Source organism: Neovison vison, chromosome 6, assembly GCF_020171115.1.
Source record: "Neovison vison isolate M4711 chromosome 6, ASM_NN_V1, whole genome shotgun sequence".
NCBI classification, from domain to species: domain Eukaryota; kingdom Metazoa; phylum Chordata; class Mammalia; order Carnivora; family Mustelidae; genus Neogale; species Neogale vison.
The window spans coordinates 115,395,926-115,419,878 of NC_058096.1; the positions used below are offsets into that span (position 1 = coordinate 115,395,926).

The following is a 23,953-nucleotide window of genomic DNA, read 5'->3' on the forward strand; positions in this document are numbered from 1 at the left end:
TCCCTAAATGCAGAAGAGGAAAGCAGGACAGTCAGGGTCAAAGGCTATGATATTACAAAGATTCAAACAGTCATTGCTAGCTTTGAAGACAGAAATGAGCCAGAAGCCAAGGAATGTGGGGAGCATCTAAAAGCTGTAAAAGGCAAAGAGCCAGCTTCTTCCTGAGAGTCGCCCTCCAACAGGAAGCAGCACTGTACGCGTTTTGATTTTAGCCCAGCGAAACCCATTTTTTTTTAAGATTTTTTTTTTAATTTATTTACTTGACAGAGAGAAATCACAAGTAGACAGAGAGGCAGGCAGAGAGAGAGAGAGGGAAGCAGGCTCCCTGCTGAGCAGAGAGCTCGATGCGGGACTCGATCCCAGGACTCTAAGATCATGACCTGAGCCGAAGGCAGCCGCTTAACCCACTGAGCCACCCAGGCGCCCCGAAACCCATTTTTTAAGTCTGACCCATAGAACAGTAAGATAATGTTTGTTTTGTTTTAAGTCATTACATTCGGGGTAATCTGTTGTAGCCAAATAGGAAACAAATACAGCTAGAATAAATTCTACATAGTACGCAGGCTGTGTGCCTTTCATATTCACCGTTACCCTCCTTCATACACCCACAAGACTGCTTTTCTGTTACATTCATTTTGTTTTTCTTCCTGCATCATTTTTATAAGAAGTCTGTGATAAATTTTAAAGCCATTATGATGAAAATTTTCCAGTATGTACAAAGTGAACAGAATAGTATACGGAGCCCTCGGGTACCTACCACACTGCTTCCATAATTATCTACATTTTGTCATTCTTGTTCCCTCTAGTCTCCACCCACTTCAACTCTCCCCACTCAATCAATATATAAATGCTTGCAAAGTATACATACACATATCTGAAACTTGGAATGCCCTGTTCTTAGCTGCACATTATGATAAACAGATACATCTAAGTAACTCAGACTCCTAACATTTCCATCTTCCTAAAAAAGTTCCCTAACGTTCCTTTCCCACTCCCAACACCCATTTTCCCACAAGTGGAACATCCTTTTTGATTTCAGCATGCCTGTTAGATTGATTCATGTTGTTACACGTCCAGTAGTTGTTTCCTCTTTGATGTTGAGTAGTATTTCCTTGTATAAATTCATTTATCCATTTTCTTGTTGATGCACATTTGGTTTGGTTCCAGTTCTTGGCTACTATGAATAAAGCTGCTATGAACATTTTTGTATAAGCCTTTTTGTGCACAACACGTTTTTTTTCTCTCTTAGATAAGTCTGTATGACTGGAATTGCTAGACCAAAGGAGAGGTGTATGTTTAACTTTGTAAGAAACTGCCATATATTTTTCCAAAGTGGTCATATCATGTACGTTCCCATCAGCAGTGGCTGACAGCTCTGGTTGTCTCACATGCTTGCCAAACTTGGTATATCTTTTAAGGCTAGTAGTTTTAGTGAAGATAGACTGCTGTCTCATTGTGGCTTTAATTTGCATTTCCTTGATGACCATTAACATTGAGCACTTTATGTGTGAGCACTGTATGTAAGATATATATATCTTCCTTTGTGTAGTGTTTGAATTTTTAACTGGGTTGTGTCTTAGTCCATTTGGGTTGCTATAACAAAATACCATATATTGGGTAGCATATAAAGACACAACTTTCTCACAGTTCTAGAGGCTGGGGAGTCCAAGATCAAGGCACCAGGGTGGTCTTGTTTGGGTCAGTGAGAGTCTGCTTTCTGCTTCATAAATGACTGTCTTTTTTGCTGTAACTTTATAGTATGGAAAATTCAGGGAGCAATGTAGGGTCTCTTTTATAAGAGGCTAATCCCATTCCTGAGGGCTTCCCCCTCATGATTTAAGGCCTCCCAAAGACCCTTAATCCTAACAAAATGGGCCTTAGTACAAACATTCAAAGCAAATTTTTTATCTCACTACTGAGTTGTAAGAACTTTTTGCATATTCTGGAGATGTATACTTTGTCAGATAAATATTCTAAAAATACCTTCTCCAAATTTGATGTTTGTCTATTAAATTTTCTCAGTGTTGTTATTTCATGAGCAGAAGTATTTCAGTTTGATGGAGTCTAATTTATCAATTTAAATTTTGTGGTATTACATGCTGTGTGTGACCTAAGAAATCTTGGTCTATTTTAGATTTATAGTTTTTATTTTTACATTTAGGACTGTGTCCCAACTTACATAATTTTTGTTTATGTATAACAATTTTTGTATATGATATAAATTTATATTAAATTCTATGTGTATCATATGCAGGATATATTTTTCCCATATAGATACTCAATATTTTTCACATCATTTATTGGAAAGACTTCCATATTTATTGAATTGCTTTGGTGCTTTTGTAAAAAGTCAATTGACTGCACAGAGATCTGTTTCTGAGCCCTCTAATTTGGTCCCTTCATCTATTTTTTATCCCAGTACTATACTATCTTGATTATAATATTTAGTCTTGTCAGTTGGTTATAAATACTTTAGTTTTGTTCTTTGTTTTGGATATTCTAGGCACTTTGCATTTCTACATACATTTTAGAATAAATTGTTAATTTCTGCAATACTTGCTGGGATTATGTTGGGAATGGGCTGAATACATAGACCAACTTGGTTCTAATACCTTGGCAGCCTACTAAGCAAACCAAAACGGAAACCTGTAAATGCCTAAGGTTAAGAAAGCAATACTGATGAATTACTGAACTAGACACCTGAAATAAATGGTATACCATACGTTGGCTAATTGTATTTAACTTAAAAAAAAAAAAAGGCAACCAATCACAGTTAACGAGACTTTCCCAAATAAGGCAATCATGTAAGCTATTAGCCAAACAAATAATTTCCTTGCTTTTGCTTCCCTTTCTTCTCTATAAAAGTTTTGTCCCTGGCTCCTGTTGATGGAGCAATCCTAATCAATTCTGGCTTGGCACTGCTTAATTCAAATCAATTTCGATCAAATAAATGTTTACAATTTTTATTATGCCTCAGTTTATCTTTTAATAATATAGATTCCAATCTTTCACTATTTCATACAATGCAAAAATAAACATGCCTTTGTCTTTGCACATGTGGGAATGTTTCAGTATTCCATTTCTGCCTAGAAATAGAATCGCAAAAAAAAAAAAAGGGGGGGGGCTTTGTGAAATGTAAAGGTAACCCATACATGAGAGGGGTTAGTTACCATATTTGGTTTCTCTTATTTTTTAAAAACAACTGGGAAGCAACAGTAACAAAGGAATTTTGCACAACTCTGCAATCCTGGAAAAAGCTACAGTTTGCAGAGGTCAGTATAGCAAGTTCCTAACTGGACCTGCCATTAAAATAGTCACCACAATAAATATAAGAAAGAAAATCCCCAGAGTCCTACGTTTGGGAAGTTTACTAGCAATGACTGGGTCTAATACTTGGCTTTGTTGTGAATGGATGGATACTGATTTACGATTCCTCTGATTAAGGGAAAAGGAGTTGGGGGTGGGGGTGCCCTTGAAGTGAAGAAGGGGGAATAGGGCCCTTTGATTTTGGTCTTGGTTAAGCCAGCAATTGACTTTATTACCTTTATGGACCAAGTCTTTTTATGGGCCTCAATTTCCTCATAAAACACAGAGTGTTAAGGGAAAACAGTATTTAAAGTCATAAAACTGATTCAGATTAGATAGGAAGAGAATGAAGATAGGGAAAGGGGCCCAGGATCTCTGAGCTCTGGAAGCTTCCTACAGTAAGAGTTTTGGGGGTGGAAGAACCAGCAAAAGAGAATGGAGAGTAGCGGCTCCTGGAAAAAAAAGGAAAAGGTTATGTCCTAAAAACCCAGAGAGGGAAGCCAACTAAGGAGAGTGCTGATTACCCAACATTCTAAACTAAATGCTGAGGTCCAGTGGCCACTGATAATATGGAATTGTCCGAGGCTTTGACACAAGCCATTTAAACAAATGAGTGGGATTAAAAGCCAAATGAAAACCATTTAAAAACTGAATGGGGGGAAAAATCATTTTCGATGCATTTATAAAGCGCACAAACTTATTCCAAACCCACAGCTGCTCATTCGAGCCCTTCTCAGATGTGACCTTCAGAGGATCCTAAAGCACTTAACCAATCCACGACTCCCCTTGCTTCCCAGGATTGTTCTGAAAGTGCTTTGTAAACAAGGACACCAAACAATCCACTGGCAACCACTGGCTTTTATTATACTCTTACCCTATCACTGTATTCATTTGGTACTACGTAGGCTCCTCCATGACCCCTCAGTACTAAATTTTCTTAAATCGGTAGCCGATAGCCACCTAGAGAGAATTTATCAATCCGCTTTCTTCGCCCTACACCCCGCCAGTCCCTGCTCAACTCTCAACTCCTCCCCTCTCCAAATCTTTGACCGGGGAAACTCAAATTTCGTTAATTCCATCCGGAAACGAAGAGGGAGGGAAAAGGTGAGGGGAAGCGGAAAGTGCTTGTTTCCTCTGGAGGCTCTGAGCGAAAGCACGAGTCCACCGCGGACCGTTTGTGCTGCCCTCCTAGAAAGGGTGGGTGGGTGCTTGTTTTTCTGACGGACCGAGTACGGGTGCCGGGCGGGCTCTCACGGAAGTCCATGCGCCATTGGGAGGGCCGCAGCGGCTGCTCGGTGCCCTTGTTGCCGAGGGCTTCTTCCTGGGTCATTCCTGGAGCAAGGGCCGGACGGGGGCTGACACCCGGGCTCCCGCGTGGCCCTGTAGGCGCCTGTGTGACCTCCTCGCCGGCGGGATGTGGCGACTACACCGGGCCGCCGTGGCCTGGTAAGTGTGGGCTCCGACCTGGCCCCGTTATTTCTGGGGCCTCCGAAAAGCCGAGTTATTTCATCACTACCTCCAGAATGTGCACATAACTTTCAGGCCAGGCGGAGGAAGGTTGGAGGATTCCGGGATATTTTTGAGGACCCGTGGTTACAGGAGCTCTGACCCGGCTTCCCTGAGGTGGCGGCTGCAGTACTGGCCCTTGTTCCTGTCCTGTGCCACTCGAAGATTCTGGGCTCTTTTCAGTCTTGGCCTGTCTCTGTTGTCCTTTTGTCCCTGCCTCTTTCACCTTTCTGTCCTTGCTGCTATCGCTGTCTCTGGTTGCTTCTTGTTTCTGCCCTCTACGTCCCTGGCTCCTGGCTCTATTCATGTGTCCCCCTCTCCGCCTTTCACCTCTTTATTCTACCTCCACGACAGGTGTACGTTGCTCTTGCGGGTACTCGTTCTTCTCCCAGAGTGAGGAGGCTCTGCCTATTGTCCTAGTCGTCTGATTATCAATCCGCTTTCTTCTAAACTAAAAGCTGAGGTCCAGTGGCCACTGATAATATGGAATTGTCCGAGGCTTTGACACAAGCTATTTAAACAAATGAGTGGGATTTGGAGTCTGATCTGGGCAGTGACGCAAATGGTGTCGGAGATGGTGATTAGAGATGCCCTCTCAATAGCAGCTTTTTCAGCGTTTAGGGAGGAAGACTTGCTTTGGATGAAAAGTGGTGAATATAACACCAACTTTCTTATCACATGGTTATTGCTGCCCTGGCCTGGTTTAATTCCAAGTAAAAAACATCTTAGGATCCTTTCATTCCTGTGGGTTACTATATACATTTCAATAAGATTTAAATTTGACTTTATCTTTAAATGTATTTGTGTTCTAATATCCTTAGATACTTTCAGGCTTAACTTATTGTTGCAGGCTGTTGATAAGAAGTAATATGCATCAAATAGGGTTGAAAAAACTTGGTTTTCCTGAATTAGCCTCTCAACACCTGTCTTGAATTTTTTCATATTGTTTAAAGGGTATGGATAATTGATAGTTTTTATAAGGAATTGTATCCATTTTTTATGAAGGTTGAGTCTAAATTTAGAACTGGATGACATAACAATAGTTATAGTCAATTAGAATAATTGGATAGTTATTTCTAATTTTATGGAATTTGAGTTTCTGAGTAAATCCACAGCTCTTGATACTGCAGTAAATTATTTACTACCTTTTTATTTCTACTCCTCCCTGTTTCCTGGAGAAACATACCTAATGTTATTTAAATAAAAAGGGAAAAGGCTTTGCAGAAAACATCATGCTTCATTGGAACAGTTGAGACATATAGGAAAACTTTAAAATTTGAACTTAACAGACTGATTAATAACTAATATTTGTTTATTCAGGTGGATGCTGTTGGCTAAATTGTTTCTTAAGTTATTATGGACTCCACAGAGTCATGGCTTAAAAGTGTTTATGTTGATAGCACAGTTTAGCTTTCTTGCAGAAGAGGAGATGTGGAAGGTTAGAAGTGTCAAGCTCTGGAGTTTGTCTTTTGCATGTTTGTTATGAAGGAGTACATTTAAATTCCCATTCTTAAGCAGATCGGAACATAAACATTTTTTTGATATAAGGTATGTAAACACATACGCACTGACAAATAACAAGATAGTGACCAACATTTATTTAGGTGCAATAAATGTTTGGTAAATTTGTTGAAAAAAGAATTCATATTAGGAGATGTTATATACTTAGATGATAGATGAGAGAGAATACATGATTTCAGGAGTCATGGAGGTGGTTGTTTTGCATCACATTGGTTTTTAGTTTGGCCAAATATAGAAGTCTATATTCAAAATACTTTTTCAGAACGGTAAAGGCATTGGTACATTTTTTTCTAGAATCCTTTGTTACTAATATAGACTCTCAGGACAATCTGATTTTTGTGTTTTTGTAGGTATTCTGCTTTTCCCTTCACAGGAGCTTTCAGGATCTTGGCCTTATCTTTAATTTCTCAAGGCTTTGTCCTTGAGAAAGGTGTGGGTCCCCCCCTCACCCCCACCCAAATCTGGCTTGGTACTAGTGGGCCTTTCCGTTAAAAAGATTCTTTCTTTAGTTCTTCAGTTTTCTTTTCTTTTCTTCCTTCCATTTTTCTTCTTCTTCTTTTTTTTTTTTTGACTCCTGTTAGATGAATTGGTCTTCTTAGGTTGATCCTGTATGTCCATGATTTGCAAAATATGATCTGTGCTTATCATATTAAAAAAAAAAGTAGGCATATGCCACAAATGTGCATATACACACTTATTTTGAATTACATATATCGCTGTATTACTTAATTATTTACATTATAATTCTACCCTAACATAATCTTGAAAGATGAGATACAAAAAAACACTGTATTTAGAAGCGTTGGCACTTTTTCCTGAATCCCAGTGAGTTATTTTGTGTATCCTTTGAAACACATTCCACACACATCCCCACTTGGGATACCAATTCTCTGAGTCACTTTTTTCTCAGGGTTTCCACCTTTTTTCTTTATGTTCTAAGTTCCCAGGAGTTTCCTTAATACATTTTTTGGTGTTGCTGTTCATTTTTTTTTTCTTAATTGATTATTACAGCTTTAATTTCCATGAATTCCTTTCAAGCCTGTATTACACTCTTAAACATATGTTTAATTCAATAAACTTTATAAGAGCATCTTAGCAGTAGGACTACTTGGGTCTTGAGTTTATCTAATTTGGATATATATTTGGATTAACTCCTTTTTTGAAAAAATAAAACAACTTTTGAGGGATACAGTGTACTCATTGATACATTAGTAGAGGTTAGTGCGGTTAATGTTGAAATGACATTTGTTGAGTACTTACTCTATGGTCATTGCTAGGTTCTTTCACCTTTTGTTTTGTTTTTGCTGTTGTCCCAATTACATATGTTCATTCAGTGAATTTATTAAGCATCTACTACTTGTGAAGCACTGGGCTGGGCTTTAGAAATACAGCGAGAAGCAAAACAGGACCACCCTGGCTTTATGAAGATTGCAGTTTACTGGTAGAGACAAATATTAATCCAATAATTACACTATTATTTAATGCCAATTTTATGTGCACTGAAGAAGCTAAGAAAAGTAGCAAGGGACTCAAATTAGAATGTAGGTCCAGGAGAGGAGGGACTGCTGAGGTGAAACCATTTGTGACCAGAGTTAACAGGAGTAATGGGAGTTAAGTAGGTAGAAGAGTTTGTCCAGGCGCAGTGGGTATCAGGGCCTTGAGGTGGGAAGGAGTATGGCACAGTCGAGGAGCTAGATGAAAACTGGTCTGGGTGGAGCTGGGAGGTAAGAGGGAGAGAGGCAGGACCAGACCATGGAGAGTTTGGATTTTATTCTGAGTGTAGGAGGAGGCATTGAGATTTATGCAGGTGAGTGACAGTGATCAGATTCACATTTCAGAAGAGTGCTCTGATTGTGCTGTGGAAAACACCACAGTCAGGACTGTTAACAGCAGCCCAGGTAAGGAACCCTGGTAGTGGAGATGGGAGAAATGGAAGCTCCGAGATCTGTGTTGGAAGTAGAACTTGAGGATGAGGAAGGTATCAAGAATGAGCCCCAAGCCTATGTCTTGTGCAACTGCCAGACAGATGTTTTTGCCATTTCCTGATACAGGAAGTACTAGAGAGGGTCTGGGTTTGAGGGGAGGGAGGAAAGATATCATGAATTTGAATTTGGACATTTGGGATACTTTTCGATATCTAAGGGGTGGTGTTCAGTAGGCAGTTGGACACAAGGCTCTGGAACTTAACTATTTGTATTAGATGTAGAAGTTTGGAGAAATATGAATATGTATATGGTAATTGAGGAAATGGGTATAGTTAAGATTAGTAAGGAAGAGTGAATAGAATGAGAAGAAAAGTGACTTTACATCTGAGTCCCATGCTCCCAGCTTTTAAAAGGTAGTTGGGAAGGGGTGCCTCGGTGGCTCAGTTGGTTGAGCATCTGATTCTTGATTTTGGCTGGAGGGGTGGTCTCTGGGTCCTAGGATCAAGCCCATGTTGGGCTGTGCACTCACTGGGGAGTCTGCTTGGGATTCTCTTTCCCTCTCCTTCTTCCCCCTACCCTCCATGCTCACAAGCTGTCTGTCTTTCTAAAATAAATAAATCCAAAAGGGGGGGGAAGGGGTAGTTGGGGAAGAGGTGGCCTGAAAAAGAGGGGTCAGTGAGTGGAGTCAAGCTAGTGACTGTTGGTATAAAGGAGTTCCTGCAAGGAGGGGTCAGATATTGCTGAGAGAGAGAAAATGAGAATTGAAAAAATAAATGCCCATTGGAAGGCATCAGGACATTTCAGTAAGGGCTGTTTCAGTGAAGTGATACAAATGGAAATCAGGTTGGTTTGGCTTTTAATAGAATAGCTAGAGCAGGGAACTGGAGGTTTTTTTCCATCTCTTCCTTAAATTGAGAGAGACTTGACTAGTGATTCCTAAATAGGGAATTCAGAGGAAACAGAGGGAGTTGCCTTTGAAGGGAAAAGGAGTACTTACTGTAATCTTACAGGACTCAGGGTTCAGGGCTCCAGGAATTCAGGGGGAGCACCTAGAGGAGGGTGGGCGTAGATGCAATAGGAAGCAAGGAAGCAACAGCATGTCTCCTTCAGATAGCTTCCATTTTCTCCAGAAAATTGCAGGAAGTATAGGGAGAATATGGGAGGGTAGAGGAGTGGGGAGAACATCCGAAATGGTCCTAGCAGAGAGTGGAAGAATGGATTGTTAAGCAGAGTAGGATTGTCAAGCATTCTTGGAGCCAAGGTGAGATGTGTGTCCAGTAGGTGCGGTTTTCTTCAGTAGTGTTCATTCCCTTGGTACAGGCTTAAAGTGATAAGGTTCATCTAGGGTTTACATTTTGCCAGACAAGTGTAACAAAAAACCAGAGGGCAATTGAGTTTAGAGTATTTGTAAAAGAGTCATTGAAACTGTGAACTATGAGCTATGTACTATTTATAAGGTGGGTAAGGAGGTAAATAGATAAGGTAGAGACTAATAGGTTAAGAAGATAGAAGGATCCATGACTTGGTTCTTCCAGTAAGATCAAAGATGGTTGTAGTGAAGGGGTGAAGGGGATTATGGTCTGAGAAGGTAACTTAGATTAGTGAGTATTGACAATAACTCTGATGTAGCTATTATCCCATTTTAACAGATTTTTTTAAAACTGAGCCTTTGGCAAGTTCATTATTTGTCCTTGACTGCACACAACTAAGCAGTGAAACTATAATGGAACCAAAGTTTATCTGGCTCAAAACACTAAGTGGCTGTAAGAAGAGAGCTAGAAGAAGTTTGAGCTAAATATTATGGAACCGTGGGCTACTCGCCCCACCCAGTTGGTTAGGCTCTTGTTTTTTTTTTTGTTTTTGTTTTTGTTTTTTTAAATATCTGTAAGTGGCAAAAATGTCAGGATTACTATTTGCTTCTTCCCTTGATTCCCATGTCAGTTCATCATTCTGGTATCTGTCTTTCCTTTTTCAGTGCTGCCACCTCAACTCACTCTAGCTTGTTCCCTTATATCTGCACAACTGATAAACAGTCACCTTATCACTCCCCAAATTACCAAAAGCTGGGTGGCTTCAACAGTAAACATTTATTTCTCACAGTTATTGGTGGCTGAGACTCCAGGATCAAAGTGCCAGCATATTTGTGTATGGTGAGGACTCTCTTCCTGGCTTATAGACAGGCATCATCTTTTTGTGACCTCACAAGAAAGAGAGGGGACAGAGAGATACATGCCATTTATTTCCTTATAAAGGCACCAGTCCCAACACAGGGGCTCCGTGTCCATGACCACATACAAAGCAAATTACCTCCCAAAGGCCTCACCTCCAAATACTTCATGTTGAGAATTAGGCTTCCATATATAAATTGGGGGAGGACACAAATATTCAGATTGTTGCACATTGCTTTTAGTATCTTCTTTCATTACTCTTTAATTAATTTATTCTACTCAGAAACTTTCAGTCAGGTGCCTTATCTACAGTTAATGATTTTTCCTTAGTTTCTATCCCTGGACTGTCTCAGGATCCTGAGACCTAGAGGAGAGGCCAAAGAATAGGTATTCTAAGCTGTTGGAATTTTTGTGCTTAAAAGCAGGGTTTGCATTCATTTTGTTTTCCAGTTTTATTGACAGCGAATAACAGTTAATAAAAGAAGTAAACAAGAGGACAGGCTCTGGAGTCCCAGCTCTTGGGTTTGAATCCTGTCTGTGTGGACATGGGCCAGTTATTTATGTGTGTATGCCACCTTTTCCTCATTGGTAGGATGGAGGTAATACTGGCATTTTCACCATAGGATTTTTAGCAGAATTAAAGGAGGTAGCGCATGCTGCATGCAGCAGTGCCTGGCGTGTAATAAATGGTTAGTAAATGCAAGGTGCAGTCCGACATAGTGGGTTTGAACACATGCCCGCAGGTGTGTTTTCTCTTGTGCATATTGCTTTTTTTTTTTTTTTATCATTTCCTTTGTACTATTACCCAGTCTGATCTTTGTCCCATGTTTTTTTGTTTTTTGTTTTTTGTTTTTTTTAGTGAGGTCTGCCAGTCCTTAGTGAAACATAGCTCTGGAATCAAAGGAAGCTTACCGTTACAAAAACTGCATCTGGTTTCACGAAGCATTTATCATTCACATCATCCTACCTTAAAGCTTCAGAGACCCCAATTCAGGACGTCATTTCATCAGTTTTCCTCTTTAACTAACCTTCCCTTACGTAAATTGAAACTTTCTCCAATTAAATATGGCTACCAGCCACGCAGGAATTTTTGGCCAGCGAGATTAGCTGCAAGACTCTTAAAACTTCGCTATCTCATACTAGGATCTGCTGTTGGGGGTGGCTATACAGCCAAAAAGGTGAGTCTCGTTTCCATTGCTTTTTCAGTTATTTTAGCATGATTATTTGAAGGGTTTGTAGCACAAATCATTTTTCTTTAGTGCAGTAGACTGTAATTTGATATTTAAAAATGTATTGTGTATCTCTACCATGTGCTAAGTTGTTTTAATGATGCCAATAGAAACTGCTCTCTGAATCTTGGTTATACTTATAAGAGATCAGAATGGCCCTAATGGAAGGAGCATTGGGCTGGAGTGAGGTCACCTAGGTTTGATTTTCAGCTTGCCACTTAGTAGCTCAGACAAGAAAGTAGGTGGCATGCTAACACAACCACTTTTGGGCAGCTTTGAGAGTAGAGGCAATGTGTCCTGACCCCTGGTTTGTCTTCTGTTCTACAGTATTGTTTAAAGCCAAATCATGAAACCTGTTTGAAAGAAGACTGTCTTTTGAATTTTTATATTTTCCATATTTTGTAAAGGAACATTTACATATTTTATATGCTGGCCAACTAATTTATTTTTAGAAGAGCCAAGGCTACTTTGTTTTTAAAATATTTGAACATAGTAATCGTTTTTAGTAGATTAGCATGTTTTAATTAGATAAATTAAGGTAGTTTTTCTCTATTTTTGTATGACATTCAGAGCATTTGATTGGCATACTTTCTTTTCTTTTAGACTTTTGATCAGTGGAAAGATATGATACCTGACCTTAGTGACTATAAATGGATTGTGCCTGACATCGTGTGGGAAATTGATGAGTATATCGATTTAGGTCTGTATCATCAACATTAAAACATGTTTCTTGGTTGTGTCTTTAGGAAAGAGAAATAGTGGTATTGAGATTTTCTTAACTCATGAGCTTACTGTGTAGCAATATTATTTGAATGATAGACGTAACAGAATATCAGAGAAAAAATTGTTAGGAAAAAAAAATAATGCCCTCACCCATCACTCACATTTTCTTTTAGTTGCAGCTAATCTGTGTGTGGTTAATATTTTAGAGCCATAGTGAACATACGCTTTCATTTTTTATCTTTTGCTAACTAATAGATTGTCAGCTAAGCAGCCTTCTAGACTTCACTTTCAGTGTTTTGTATTAGTACCCAGAACAGATTCACCCTGACCTACCTAACTAGTCAATTTTGACTAGCTCCCTTGTTTACCTCCACTTCTTGTAACCAGGTCCTTTAAAGTCTGCTATGTGTCCAGAGTAATTTCTCCCCATAGTCAGCCACTGTTCCCCTTTTTCTATAATGGGTAAATGAGAAAAAAGTATATTTGATAGTTTTGATTGCCAAGATTAAACTGAGTAGTTAAAAAAAATTTTTTTTGAATGAAATTATTTTCCTCAGCCTCTTTTTTTTAGACTCTGTCTAATTTCTTAGCCTAGGTGTATATGGGGGTAGAATTAATATCTCTGTTTTTACTCACACGGCATTTCCTTAAAGAGAAAACTGTGTTGCATTGACAGAGGAACCTGCAGGAATTTGAAGTATTCTTTGAGTATTTTTCCAATATTCATGTGGAGAACTTTCGACTTTGATGTATTTGCCAGTACCACAGTGTGGGGCTGAGGGCCTGAATTCTGAAGCTGGCCTGGCTAGGTTTGAAGCCTGACTCCTCACTTGTTCGCTGGTCCAGCTACTTAACCTCAGTGGCTCAGTCCCTCACCTGTAAAGTGGAGTTGATGGTAATTGTTCTGTAGGGTTGCTATGAAGACTAAACAGGGGAATGCTTTTTATAGCACTAGAACAATATCTGACACATATCCTTATTTTGAGAATATTTATGTGTTTTGGTCTTCTGCAGAGAAGATAAGCCTATCCTGTAAATTCAGAAGATACTGTAAAGTTGTAAACAAAAGTAAATACTCTGATCATTTTTTAAATGAAGCTAGCAAAAATAAAACCAAAGCGTGCCTTGGGCTCTTAGACAGTTATTTCTGAGTGGTAACAAGTGTGACTTTTCTGAAAGTCTGTGAAAGGACAGAGAAAAGTAATGGAACTCTGTTTCTGAGCTTGAACTGAGATTTCATTACTTTTTTTGAGTTTGGACCAGGTGTTATAGGAGGCGTTTTTCTCTTTTTTTCTTTTATTCTTGGCCTCTTCACTGTGACTTTCTCCTTAAAACTACCTCTGATTCAATACAGTGTTAACCTTGTTAATTTCCTGCTTGTTTTAAGGCATTTAATTTATAGATCAAAGCTGTCCATCTAAGCCAGACATTGGTGAGTCTTTTTAAACAAATTGCATGGCTCATGGAATATCCTCAGAATTACACATTGTTCCAGATACATGTAGCAGTTGTGGTTGTAATAGGGAGAAAAATGCAAAATATATTTTAATTTAAATTTATATATGACACTTATGTATGGTGTTATTTAAATTTTATAAATGTTTTAATAGTGAAATTCTTATTTTGAGAATTTTTTTTTTTTTGTCTTCTCCAGAGAAAATTAGAAAAGCACTTCCTAATTCAGAGGACCTTGCAAAATTGGCACCTGACTTTGATAAGATTGTTGAAAGCCTCAGCTTATTGAAGGACTTTTTCACCACAGGTAAGGAAGGACCTATTTGATCTCACTTAAAATATCAGAAACCCTGGAGGAAAAGTACTGAGATATATTCATTGTTGATTGCTGTCTTTTAAATGAAAACAGTTAGTACAAATGAAAAACAAGTTTTTGAAAAAAGGACACACAAAGTATTGGTGCTCATTGGTTTTAAATTTTGGTTAGTGCAACAGAAATGAAAATTTGTAAGAGTTTAAACATGCTGGGCTTTAATCAATGAGGGAAAAAGTATTTCTTGTTCCTGACAAGTAGATGAGACTTCCTATGTGCTTGCTTTTCATAATTGGTTAGAACCAATTTGGTGATTTTAAGACAAACTTAATTATGATGGACCATAATGAGTGGAATTTATTGAGGTTAATCCTGTTGTATTTGCCCAATTCATGCCCTATCATGATATAACTCTGAGATCTCAGACATACTTGTTTGCTCATTCCTGTCAAATTTTACATTTCTATTTCCCCTTTTGCTGGTTTTTCACAGGTCACAAATTGGTTAGTGAAGTCATAGGAGCTTCTGACCTACTTCTCTTGTTAGGTGTGTAAACAGACATTTTTGCTGACCTTAACATGCCTTTTAAATGCTTCTAATAAACTAGTTGCAAATAAAATTTCAGACCAAATTTATGCTGCTTATGCTGAATTTTAAAACTCCAGAACTATATTGGGCAAATTCTTTACCTTACAGGAGAAAATAATGAAATAATTATTTTGCAGTAAAACTAAAATTCCTAAGTATGTATCTATAAGATTAAAATTATTACTGCTTAACCAAAATATTTTCTCAAAATATCACTTGATTTGATTGTTTCTGATAATTGAAATGAAAAGTAATTTTAGTTTGTCTCATCTGCCCTGTCACAGTTGACATTTTAAATTTATTTTGTTACTATCTGTGGTCTGTAATGGCAGTGGTAAATGACTGAGCTGTAAGTACTCTCATGGAAAATAATCCTTATCAAATATTGTCTTCTTTTTTTTTTTTAATTGAAATTTTCAGTGGAATTTTAAAAACATGTCCTATAATATTCAAAAAGAGGTTTTTTTTGTTTTTTGGGGGGGTTTTTTGAATAGGTTACCAGTATGTTCCCTAAAATAGGAATAGCTTTTATTTTTCAAAAAAGTGATTTTTGCTCTAAAAATCTACTTGCCTTTAAAGTAAGTTGGAATTTGGACTTTTGACAGCAATGGAGAATTTAAAGGACTGCATTATTTATCTTTAAGGTTCACCGGGAGAAACAGCATTTAGAGCAACAGATCATGGATCTGAAAGTGACAAGCATTATAGAAAGGTAAGTACAAAGGAGAATTCATCACATCAGTAGTCCTGAAAGAGATAAAATAGTTTTTACCCACCTAGAAAATTTGACAGCAGTAACATCTGAGGAGCAAATATAAAAACATCTAAGTAGAGGTGTTTTTAATCTTGGTACAAAGTGGAGGTACTGTGTGACAGTTCTGGAAATATTGGAGAAGGCCATTTCCTTCAAATATGCTCTATGAAATACTAGTTACAAGCATTGTTTTCAACAAAGGGCTTTATTGTTAAATATGTATAGGAAAAGCTGATTAAGTAATATAAGCAGGCTTTTCTTTTCCCTAGGACTTCTCGACCTTAATATACTTGTGTGCGTTGTGAATCCCAGGAGAAGTCAAAGTGTACAGAGTCGTCCAGATTTATTTAGCAACAGAACCTTTTTCCATGAAATACATTCTAGGGACTACTGTTTTCATGGCATATACTTTGGGGAAATATTAAGGGAATAGGAAATGGGCTGTTAGAGGATAAATTGATTCTCTCACATTAACAGTTAACAACTGTGTATGGATTTATTTCAATTATGTCAATTTCAGTACTTGTGTTAAAATCCATACGAACATTTGGGAGAGCTACTGATAAAAAATAACATAAGCATTGCTCTTTATTTATATTCATATGTTAACCTGACATTCTCTTAGTCTTCATTTTTTTCATCTTTTGTAATTGGCGACATAACTGATTCCTTGGAAGTTTTCTGAAATAATATTTATATAAACAGATACCTAAAAAAGATATTTAATGAACATTTCAGAATTAAATATGGAATATGTAACTTTTATACTGAAGGTTATTATGGTTTTTATAAATTGAAGGGAAATTAATTTTATGTTTATTTGGAAGGCAGAAAGAAAATAATTCCTGTGCGTAGGTTTCCATCTTTTTCCTTGTCCTTTAACTTTGAACTTTTTATACGATATTCCAAGTTTGAATTCTAGTATTTCAAAAGACTTTTCTCTTGCCTTTTAACTAGATCTTTCGGAGAAAACATTTTAAAATGTGTGTACATATGTGTGTGTGTGTGTAAGTGTATTTGCCTTTTAACTTGATCTTGTTTGATACCTTTTCCATTGGCATTTTAACAAAAGGAACACCCTTGACTATTCATGCTACTGGGGAGAAAAGTTTGAATAGCAATTAGCCTATTGTGCAAAGCTTATTTTGAGCCAAGGCCTTGTCCCTTAATGCAGGTAGACTTAATATGCAGACAACAGCTAATCTAAGGAGTGGGTAGGAACCTCTCTTACTGGATTAGTAGTGTAGTTTTAGAGTGATGAGGCCCTGTTGCCTAGATCATTTAGGGGAGGTCCGCATCTTTGCTCTTCTCTGGTATGGCCAACGAGGATTGCTTTGGTGAATGAAAAACCTGTTTCAGGGTCTAACTCAGATAATCTCCTTAAAATCCTACTAAGATGCTTAACGAATAATTGGTAAGTGATCAGGAGCTTTGCAGTACAGAAGAAGCAAAAGAATGGATCCCTAGGAATATAATTATAGTCTTCAGATGTTATTTTACACAATAGACATAAAAGTAAATTTACTGCTTTATTTTATAATGTACTTCGCTTGAAGGTAAATGTTCTCATCTACTATTTTTTTTAACTTCTTAATAATTTATGGGGATTATCTTTCCCATTAAAAGCTCAGCAATTAATATTACTAAGTCTAGAGTTGTAATTAAGCTACTTTCATTACGGTTTAAATTAAATTGTAGCAAATGCTAGTATAAGAATTTATTATACAGGAAAAGTATTTCCAGCCTCAACTAGTGGTTTTGAATTTTGTTAATATGCAACATTATGGGTTTCAGGGCTTGGTACTTACCTATGATACGCTTACCTATGAGATTTCCAGATCGAAAATGGTATTCAGAGTTTGAAGCAGTCATGTCTTAGCTTAATGGTTGTCTGTGTTGTACCAAAATTTCTGGCCAGACTTAGATGACGAATGTAAAATTTAAACTACAAATGTAAAAGTAAATGTGAATCAATTATTTTTAAAGTAGTGAAACATTTCTACAGCTAGAACTAGAAAAGAGATTTGTCCTTTCTAATAGAACACAGGGGCACCTGGGTGGCTCAGTCCATGGAATGTGTCACTGAGTTTCAGCTGGGGTTGTGATCTCCCCATCCTGAGATGCTCTATATGGGGCTCCCCACTCAGCAGGGAGTATGCGTCCCCTCTGCCTCTCCCCCTACTCATGCACATACACTGTCTTTCTCTCTCCCCCTCCCCCTAAAATAAATAAATAAATTTTAAAAGAACAGGAACAGGAATGACAGAGTTGAGAGAATACAGATTCAGATTGTTGGACTTGAGTTAGACAGAATGAATAGCACAATGAACTGATTACCTGTGGCGCCCGGTCTGGGGTCACTAGACTTTTAAGTACTCTGGAAAGTTATAATTGAGGTCTACCAAAAGTCTACAAAAGTGAAAAGCATGTATTTCTGCATGATGCTGCACAGGCTAACTAAATATCAAGTTTCTTTGACTTTGCATGGATGTATATCCATTCCATTTATGGACAGTAGTTATTTACATCATTTGACCAGAAGTTCTGATACGTATTACCAAATTTAAAAAATGGAAAAATACTAAAACTACACTTTTCAATAAATGGTGTTAGTCAGAAATTTTAGAATTTGTATCCACTGAAGAGAAATATTAGAGCCCTTGATGTCAACTGAATAATATCCTTGAGACCTGGAGACCTTCAGAACCACCTGAAGGAAAACTGAGAATTGAAGTGATGAGCCTTTTTTAGTGAATAATTTGCAAATCTGCAGATTTCTATATATCAGTCACAACATAGATAGGTGACAAGACCACTTAGTGAATCTCCTTTTTTGGATTCAGTAAGACTGTCTGTGACTAGTGAAAACTAGCTTGCTAAATGACAGCTATTTTCTGTGCTTTTGTTTTATCATGTTTTTGATTGGTCAGAAACATCTCACAGAAGAAGCAGTATGGTCATTCTGAAGGTTACAGACACATTTGTAATTTACAGGAAATATTTGAAGGACCTTTTAAAAGTCTAAATCATGAAGAATGGGGATACTGTTTTAAGTATAATTATTAGGTAGTAATTAATGTTCTTCCTTTTCACATGTTGCTCTGATTCTTATTTTTGTGGCTTTACTTCTGTTGTACCTTCCAGCTGAAATCTCTCTTCCCTTTTCTGCCAAATTTTTTCTCATCCTTAAAGCCTTGCTCTGTTGTCCTTTTCATGAAACCTTGCATAATTATTTTAGTTCCATTAACTATACTCTTAACACTGAAAACGGTTGCCAGCTAAAACATTATTTACTTCTGCTTGCATTCTATCATAAAATCTCTGTCCTCAGAACACCTAGGATAATACTGAGCTTTTAGCAAAATTGAATGATTGATTTAACACAGTAAAAGAGATGCTAATTGAAGTATATAAATTTCATTTAATGCCAACAAATAGGCCACAAAATTTTGTATAATATGCGTTCGCTCTGATCACATGTGAATTTTCCTTGGCCTTTGGTATTTGGCAGCTACTGGGGAGCATAGGAATACAAAAGTAGTACCTATGCTTGGTAACTATAATGAAACAGCACTGCTTATGTGGGATTTATGTTTCTGGGATTCCTCGGGCAGCAAATAATGCACTCACTGTGGCAAAATGAAATTCCCACCACCAGCGTCATCAAGCAACCACAGATCAGTAAAACTTAAGTTTCCTGAGCAGCTAACTGGCAACAACTAGAGTAGGTTAGAATCTTAGCTAGGAAGCCAACCCACTTATGCACCAGAGTACAGTAGTTAGGAAGCAGAGGGATCAGAGGAAGAAAAGCAGGGAAGATCTACATGAAGAAAAATGGAATGGCAAAACAGGCAATCCTATTTTATTGTTTCATAAGCACACTGTCCTTTTACATCTTTTAAGAAACGTTAAGTACATATTTTGTATTTAATACTATTTTTTGGTAACAATTTAGAACAAAGGAGATTTGTAGGAATTGTAATATAATATAATATAATATAATATAATATAATATAATAACTATCCATAACAGACTGATTTATTCATCTCCTAAAAATGACCAGTTATAGAAATTGTCTAACTAGTAAAATAGGAAATGATATGTCTGAATAGAAGCAGGTTAAATAATCCAAATGGAAAGCATATTTCCTTCTGATATCCATTAATAGACATTTTTCCATTGACCACAAATACCTTGAACAGTACTATGTATTACTGGGAGGGGGAAAAATAGTTGTTTTTAGCTAATCAAATAGAATTATTCAAATTTCGAAAAGTAGTTTAATGCATACCAGTATTTTTTGAATGAAAGGGAAAAGAAGTCTTCACTTTCATAAAGTTCTTTTCTAGACCCAAGTTACTTTTAAAACTAATAAAGCAGAGGTTAACACTTTTCCATAAAGGTTTAGATAGTGAATATTTTAGGTTTGTAGGCCCAGAGGTCTTTGTGGACTACTCAGCCAGTCCACCTTCTTAGTGATTCAGATATGCCTTCTGGTGTATTTTAGTACTACCATTTTTTTCTTTTAAATGTGTATTAAATCGGATGGAATCAAGGCTACTTTGTAAATAGACCGTCATTGCAATAAGACAGTATCAGGCACAGATTTTGTAGTCATACTGCCTGCGTTCAGATCCTGTTCTGCTTGCTTTCTGAGCTATGTGATCTTTGTTGGACAAGATCAAACTCTGAGTTGCTGGTCTCCTCTCCTGTAAAATGCAGACCCCCTGCTTGATAGGGTTGTTTTATGTATAGCCCTTTAGCACAAGATCTGCACATAATAAAACTAAACAAATACTGGCTATTAGGGTGATGATGGTGGTGATGATGATGATTACCTTACATTTTTAATCACTGTATGAGTTTATCACCTATTAACATTATTTGATGACTTTTCTCCCCATTTTCTTAATTTCTGTGGAGTCTGTTCTGGGGATTATGAAAAATGGGAAAATAGATTATAGGGTTGATGTATAGCTTACTGACAGAATATACATTTTTTTGAAAAGCCATTTTGGATTTTTATACTAGAAACTTCGTGTGCATCATTATTATTAGGTAAAAGTGGCCATAATTCGATTCACTGAAGGAGCAAACATGTGCCAAGCCTTTCCTTGGGTGTCAGCTGTAACACATCTTGTCAGGTATCAGGTCTTATTCTAGGTGGTGGGTATACAAACAGTTTAAGGGCCTAGTTCTGCTATGAATTTTTAAAATGCTGTTATAAATACAGTATTTTAAATGTATTCATATGTGAATGACTTCTAAATTTAAGATTATTTAAAGTCTTTCCTATCAAAAGGAAAGACTTTAAGGTTTTCACAGCATTTTTGGCTGATGTTTTGGTTTCTAGAGTTACCACTGATTTTCTTGATCTAATAATGTAAAAATCTGACAATTCTATAGAAATATGAGACTGAGAGTTGCAGTATCAAATTGACAATAACTAAGAGATGTTTAGAGAGCATATCATCTGTAAATAACTATCATCTGTAAATAACTATTGTTATTTACAAATTATTTTTATATGTAATGTGTACGATTTTAACATAATTACGTGCTATTTCTTTTTTTTTTTTTTTAAGATTTTATTTATTTATTTGACAGAGAGAAATCACAAGTAGCTGGAGAGGCAGGCAGAGAGAGAGGGGGAAGCAGGCTCCCTGCTGAGCAGAGAGCCCGATGCGGGACTCGATCCCAGGACCCTGAGATCATGACCTGAGCTGAAGGCAGCGGCTTAACCCACTGAGCCACGTGCTATTTCTTGATGGAAAATGTCCGAGATTGGGAAAATATTTATTGAACAAAATATATTTTGTCCATTTGTAGCCATTCCTTATTCCACATGGAATAAGGAATTTCTTTCCCTTCCTTATTCCACATGGCCTTAGCTCAGAAGCTGTAGTTAGGGTGAGATTTGATGCCCCAAACTGAGTAACAGTAACTTCCTTTAGTCATGTAACATAGTGTAAGTAGTTTTTTCCGTGTCTAATTCTTGTTTTCTTCCTAGTCTTTTTAGGAGGTAACAGTTAATTTCAGCTACCTTCACATAACAGTGCTTCAGTAACAAACTTGGGAGGAAAGTGAGGTGTCACTAGAAAGAGGGTGTTTGCTTATAATATAATAGATATCAAGTATTTACCGTATAATTTATATATAGATATATATGGATTTGGGAGGGTATTTAAGCTATAGGTAAAAAGGAATCGTGTGCCTGGTAGACCACTAGACAGTTAAGAAATGTGGAATATTTGCTTACTGCTTTGACATTGTATAAGTTAGAGTATTGGTGTATGTTAATCAAACCACAGGTACACTACTGTATAAGCCAACACAAGAAACCTGTAAAAGGATATTATTTTGAGACATCTAAACATTTGGATGATGAGAAGTGATTATAGTAGATGACTAAATTAATAAAAATAAGTTGGATTACTCTTTTTTCTGCTTCATGAGAAACAGTCATACAGAAAAATGGGAAACTGACAGGTGATGAGGGGAGTGAGGAGGACAGTGAGAGTAGGTGGTTGGCATGGTCTTTTCTTTATAGGTATATCCATGACCAGAGAAGTGTTCATTGAGAAGAGTTATCTCCAAAGACAGCCAAGGTTTTTGTAAATACATTTTGTACTGTTGAATTTGGAAACAGATGTTGACAGTTCAGTTATGTCACCTGCCATTTTGATGTTCTCTCACTTGTCACACAGAAATTTCAACTAATTTCATCCTTTGATGTATAGTAAATCAACCAATTTCATTACTGTTGGTGCAGCCTAATGTATTCAGTCTAAGAATCAGACAAAAATCTCCCAAATTATGTGCTAATACTTTCCCTTAATTTAAAATGCCTTACTGTTTGTATTTTTTTCTTTTCTGGGAAAATTTTATTTATAGTAGAAGTCTTTGGGTTATATAAAGTTTAAGCCTCTGGATGAGTCTACTAATTAAAATTTTGAATGTTATGTTAACCAGCATTTTAGGAAACTTTCTAGTTGTATTATGTAAAATATAATATTTGGACAATTATTTTAAAAAAACTCTGAAGCTATTTGAAACTGCTAATTTAGATTATTTTAATGAGTTTAGTTTTCCTCTTATTTTTATAATGTGGTAAAAATTGAGCCCATTGTTCTCCCAGAACACTGTTCTTGTACAAATTAGTGACCTCATTCATTGAAATTTTACCCTTTTTTGGGTGTCTAATTGAAAAAATATTAGGCTTGTGACATTGTCAATTCTTAGTTGTCTTTTCTCCCACATCTCTTGAGGTCTTTTATCTGATAGGCTAGCAGTTAAAAATACTGTACAGAAAATAACATGTATTGAGTACCAATCCACATGTAAATACATTGTGATAAAAACTGTACCAGTTAACATTTCACGATTATTAAATGGAATGAATTTTAAACATAGGAATGCTGTTTGTGTTGTATATGGGTAACTGGGTTTTGTTTCATTTTGAATTTTCAGAATAACTGTATTATCTCCAAATCTGAGTTATGTTTTTTTATAGTACTTTTGCTTTAGTAATTGATAGATTTTTACCTATGTTCTTAGAAGCTGCTTTTACTGAATGTCAGAGCAGCTCATAAAAAATGAAAATTCAGTCGAACTACTTACTTTATGTAGTATAAAGTTAAAACAGTGCCTCAAACATCATTTTTTAACTTGGAAAGAGATCCTAAATTGTAGTCATATAAGCTTGTGTGAGAAGGTATATAGAATATATGAATTAATGTAAAACTGTGATTAACTTGATGCTTAGAAACTCAAATTAATAGTTTTGAGGGGCTGTAATCTTTAATTGAAGTCATTAGATACCAAGGAAAAAATACTTAATAATAATTTAGTAATTAAATAAGCTACTATATATACTCCAGTCTTGTGAGAATTACGGTTGAGAATTAAAAGATTTTTTTCCCCTTTTGATTCAAGTGAGGAGCATGCACTAGTTCATATTGGCAGTTCAAAAATAAGCATTGAAGTAGTAAGTTGTTAACGACAATGCCACTTTCCTTGAGCATTCCAGTTAGTCTAGGTTTTACTGTATCTTAATATTATATGTCTGGCTCATTTTATTCAGCTGACAGTCACATTGCTTTTCACTTTTTAAACTCTGCTGTTTTATATTTCTGACAGATCTAGTTTTAGTGAGGGGGGAAAATGGAAATGTAGTATAGAGCCCTATTATATAGTGGCTCGAGAGGTACAGAAATGCATTTCCATTTTTGTTAGAAGCTATCCATTCTTCCCTAACTTACACCTGTTCCTTGCTTGTGCCCTTTGGTTTAACATTGTTCTCCTCCCCAATTTTCCTCTTCTCCTCATTGTAAACTCATGGCAGGGTCTGCTTGGTGAGCTCATTCTCTTACAACAGCAAATTCAAGAGCATGAAGAGGAAGCACGCAGAGCCGCTGGCCAATATAGCACGAGCTATGTCCAACAGAAGCGCAAGGTGATGGAT

The 23,953-nt window shown here is 36.8% G+C and overlaps 1 protein-coding gene across 4 annotated transcripts in view; it reads left to right on the forward strand.

The window, feature by feature from the left end:
* Window positions 1-4,540: 4,540 nt before the first annotated feature.
* OPA1 (OPA1 mitochondrial dynamin like GTPase) overlaps window positions 4,541-23,953 on the forward strand; it is a 91,328-nt gene continuing 71,915 nt past the window's right edge. The window contains exons 1-7 of one of the 4 annotated variants that reach the window (XM_044252018.1): window positions 4,541-4,752; window positions 11,286-11,604; window positions 12,259-12,355; window positions 14,033-14,140; window positions 14,639-14,692; window positions 15,379-15,446; window positions 23,834-23,944. In XM_044252018.1, coding sequence (XP_044107953.1) covers window positions 4,721-4,752; window positions 11,286-11,604; window positions 12,259-12,355; window positions 14,033-14,140; window positions 14,639-14,692; window positions 15,379-15,446; window positions 23,834-23,944 — 789 coding nt within the window. In that variant the 5' untranslated portion in view covers window positions 4,541-4,720. The remainder of the gene's footprint in view (window positions 4,753-11,285; window positions 11,605-12,258; window positions 12,356-14,032; window positions 14,141-14,638; window positions 14,693-15,378; window positions 15,447-23,833; window positions 23,945-23,953) is intronic. The other 3 variants (XM_044252020.1, XM_044252019.1, XM_044252021.1) reach the window with 3 other exon arrangements.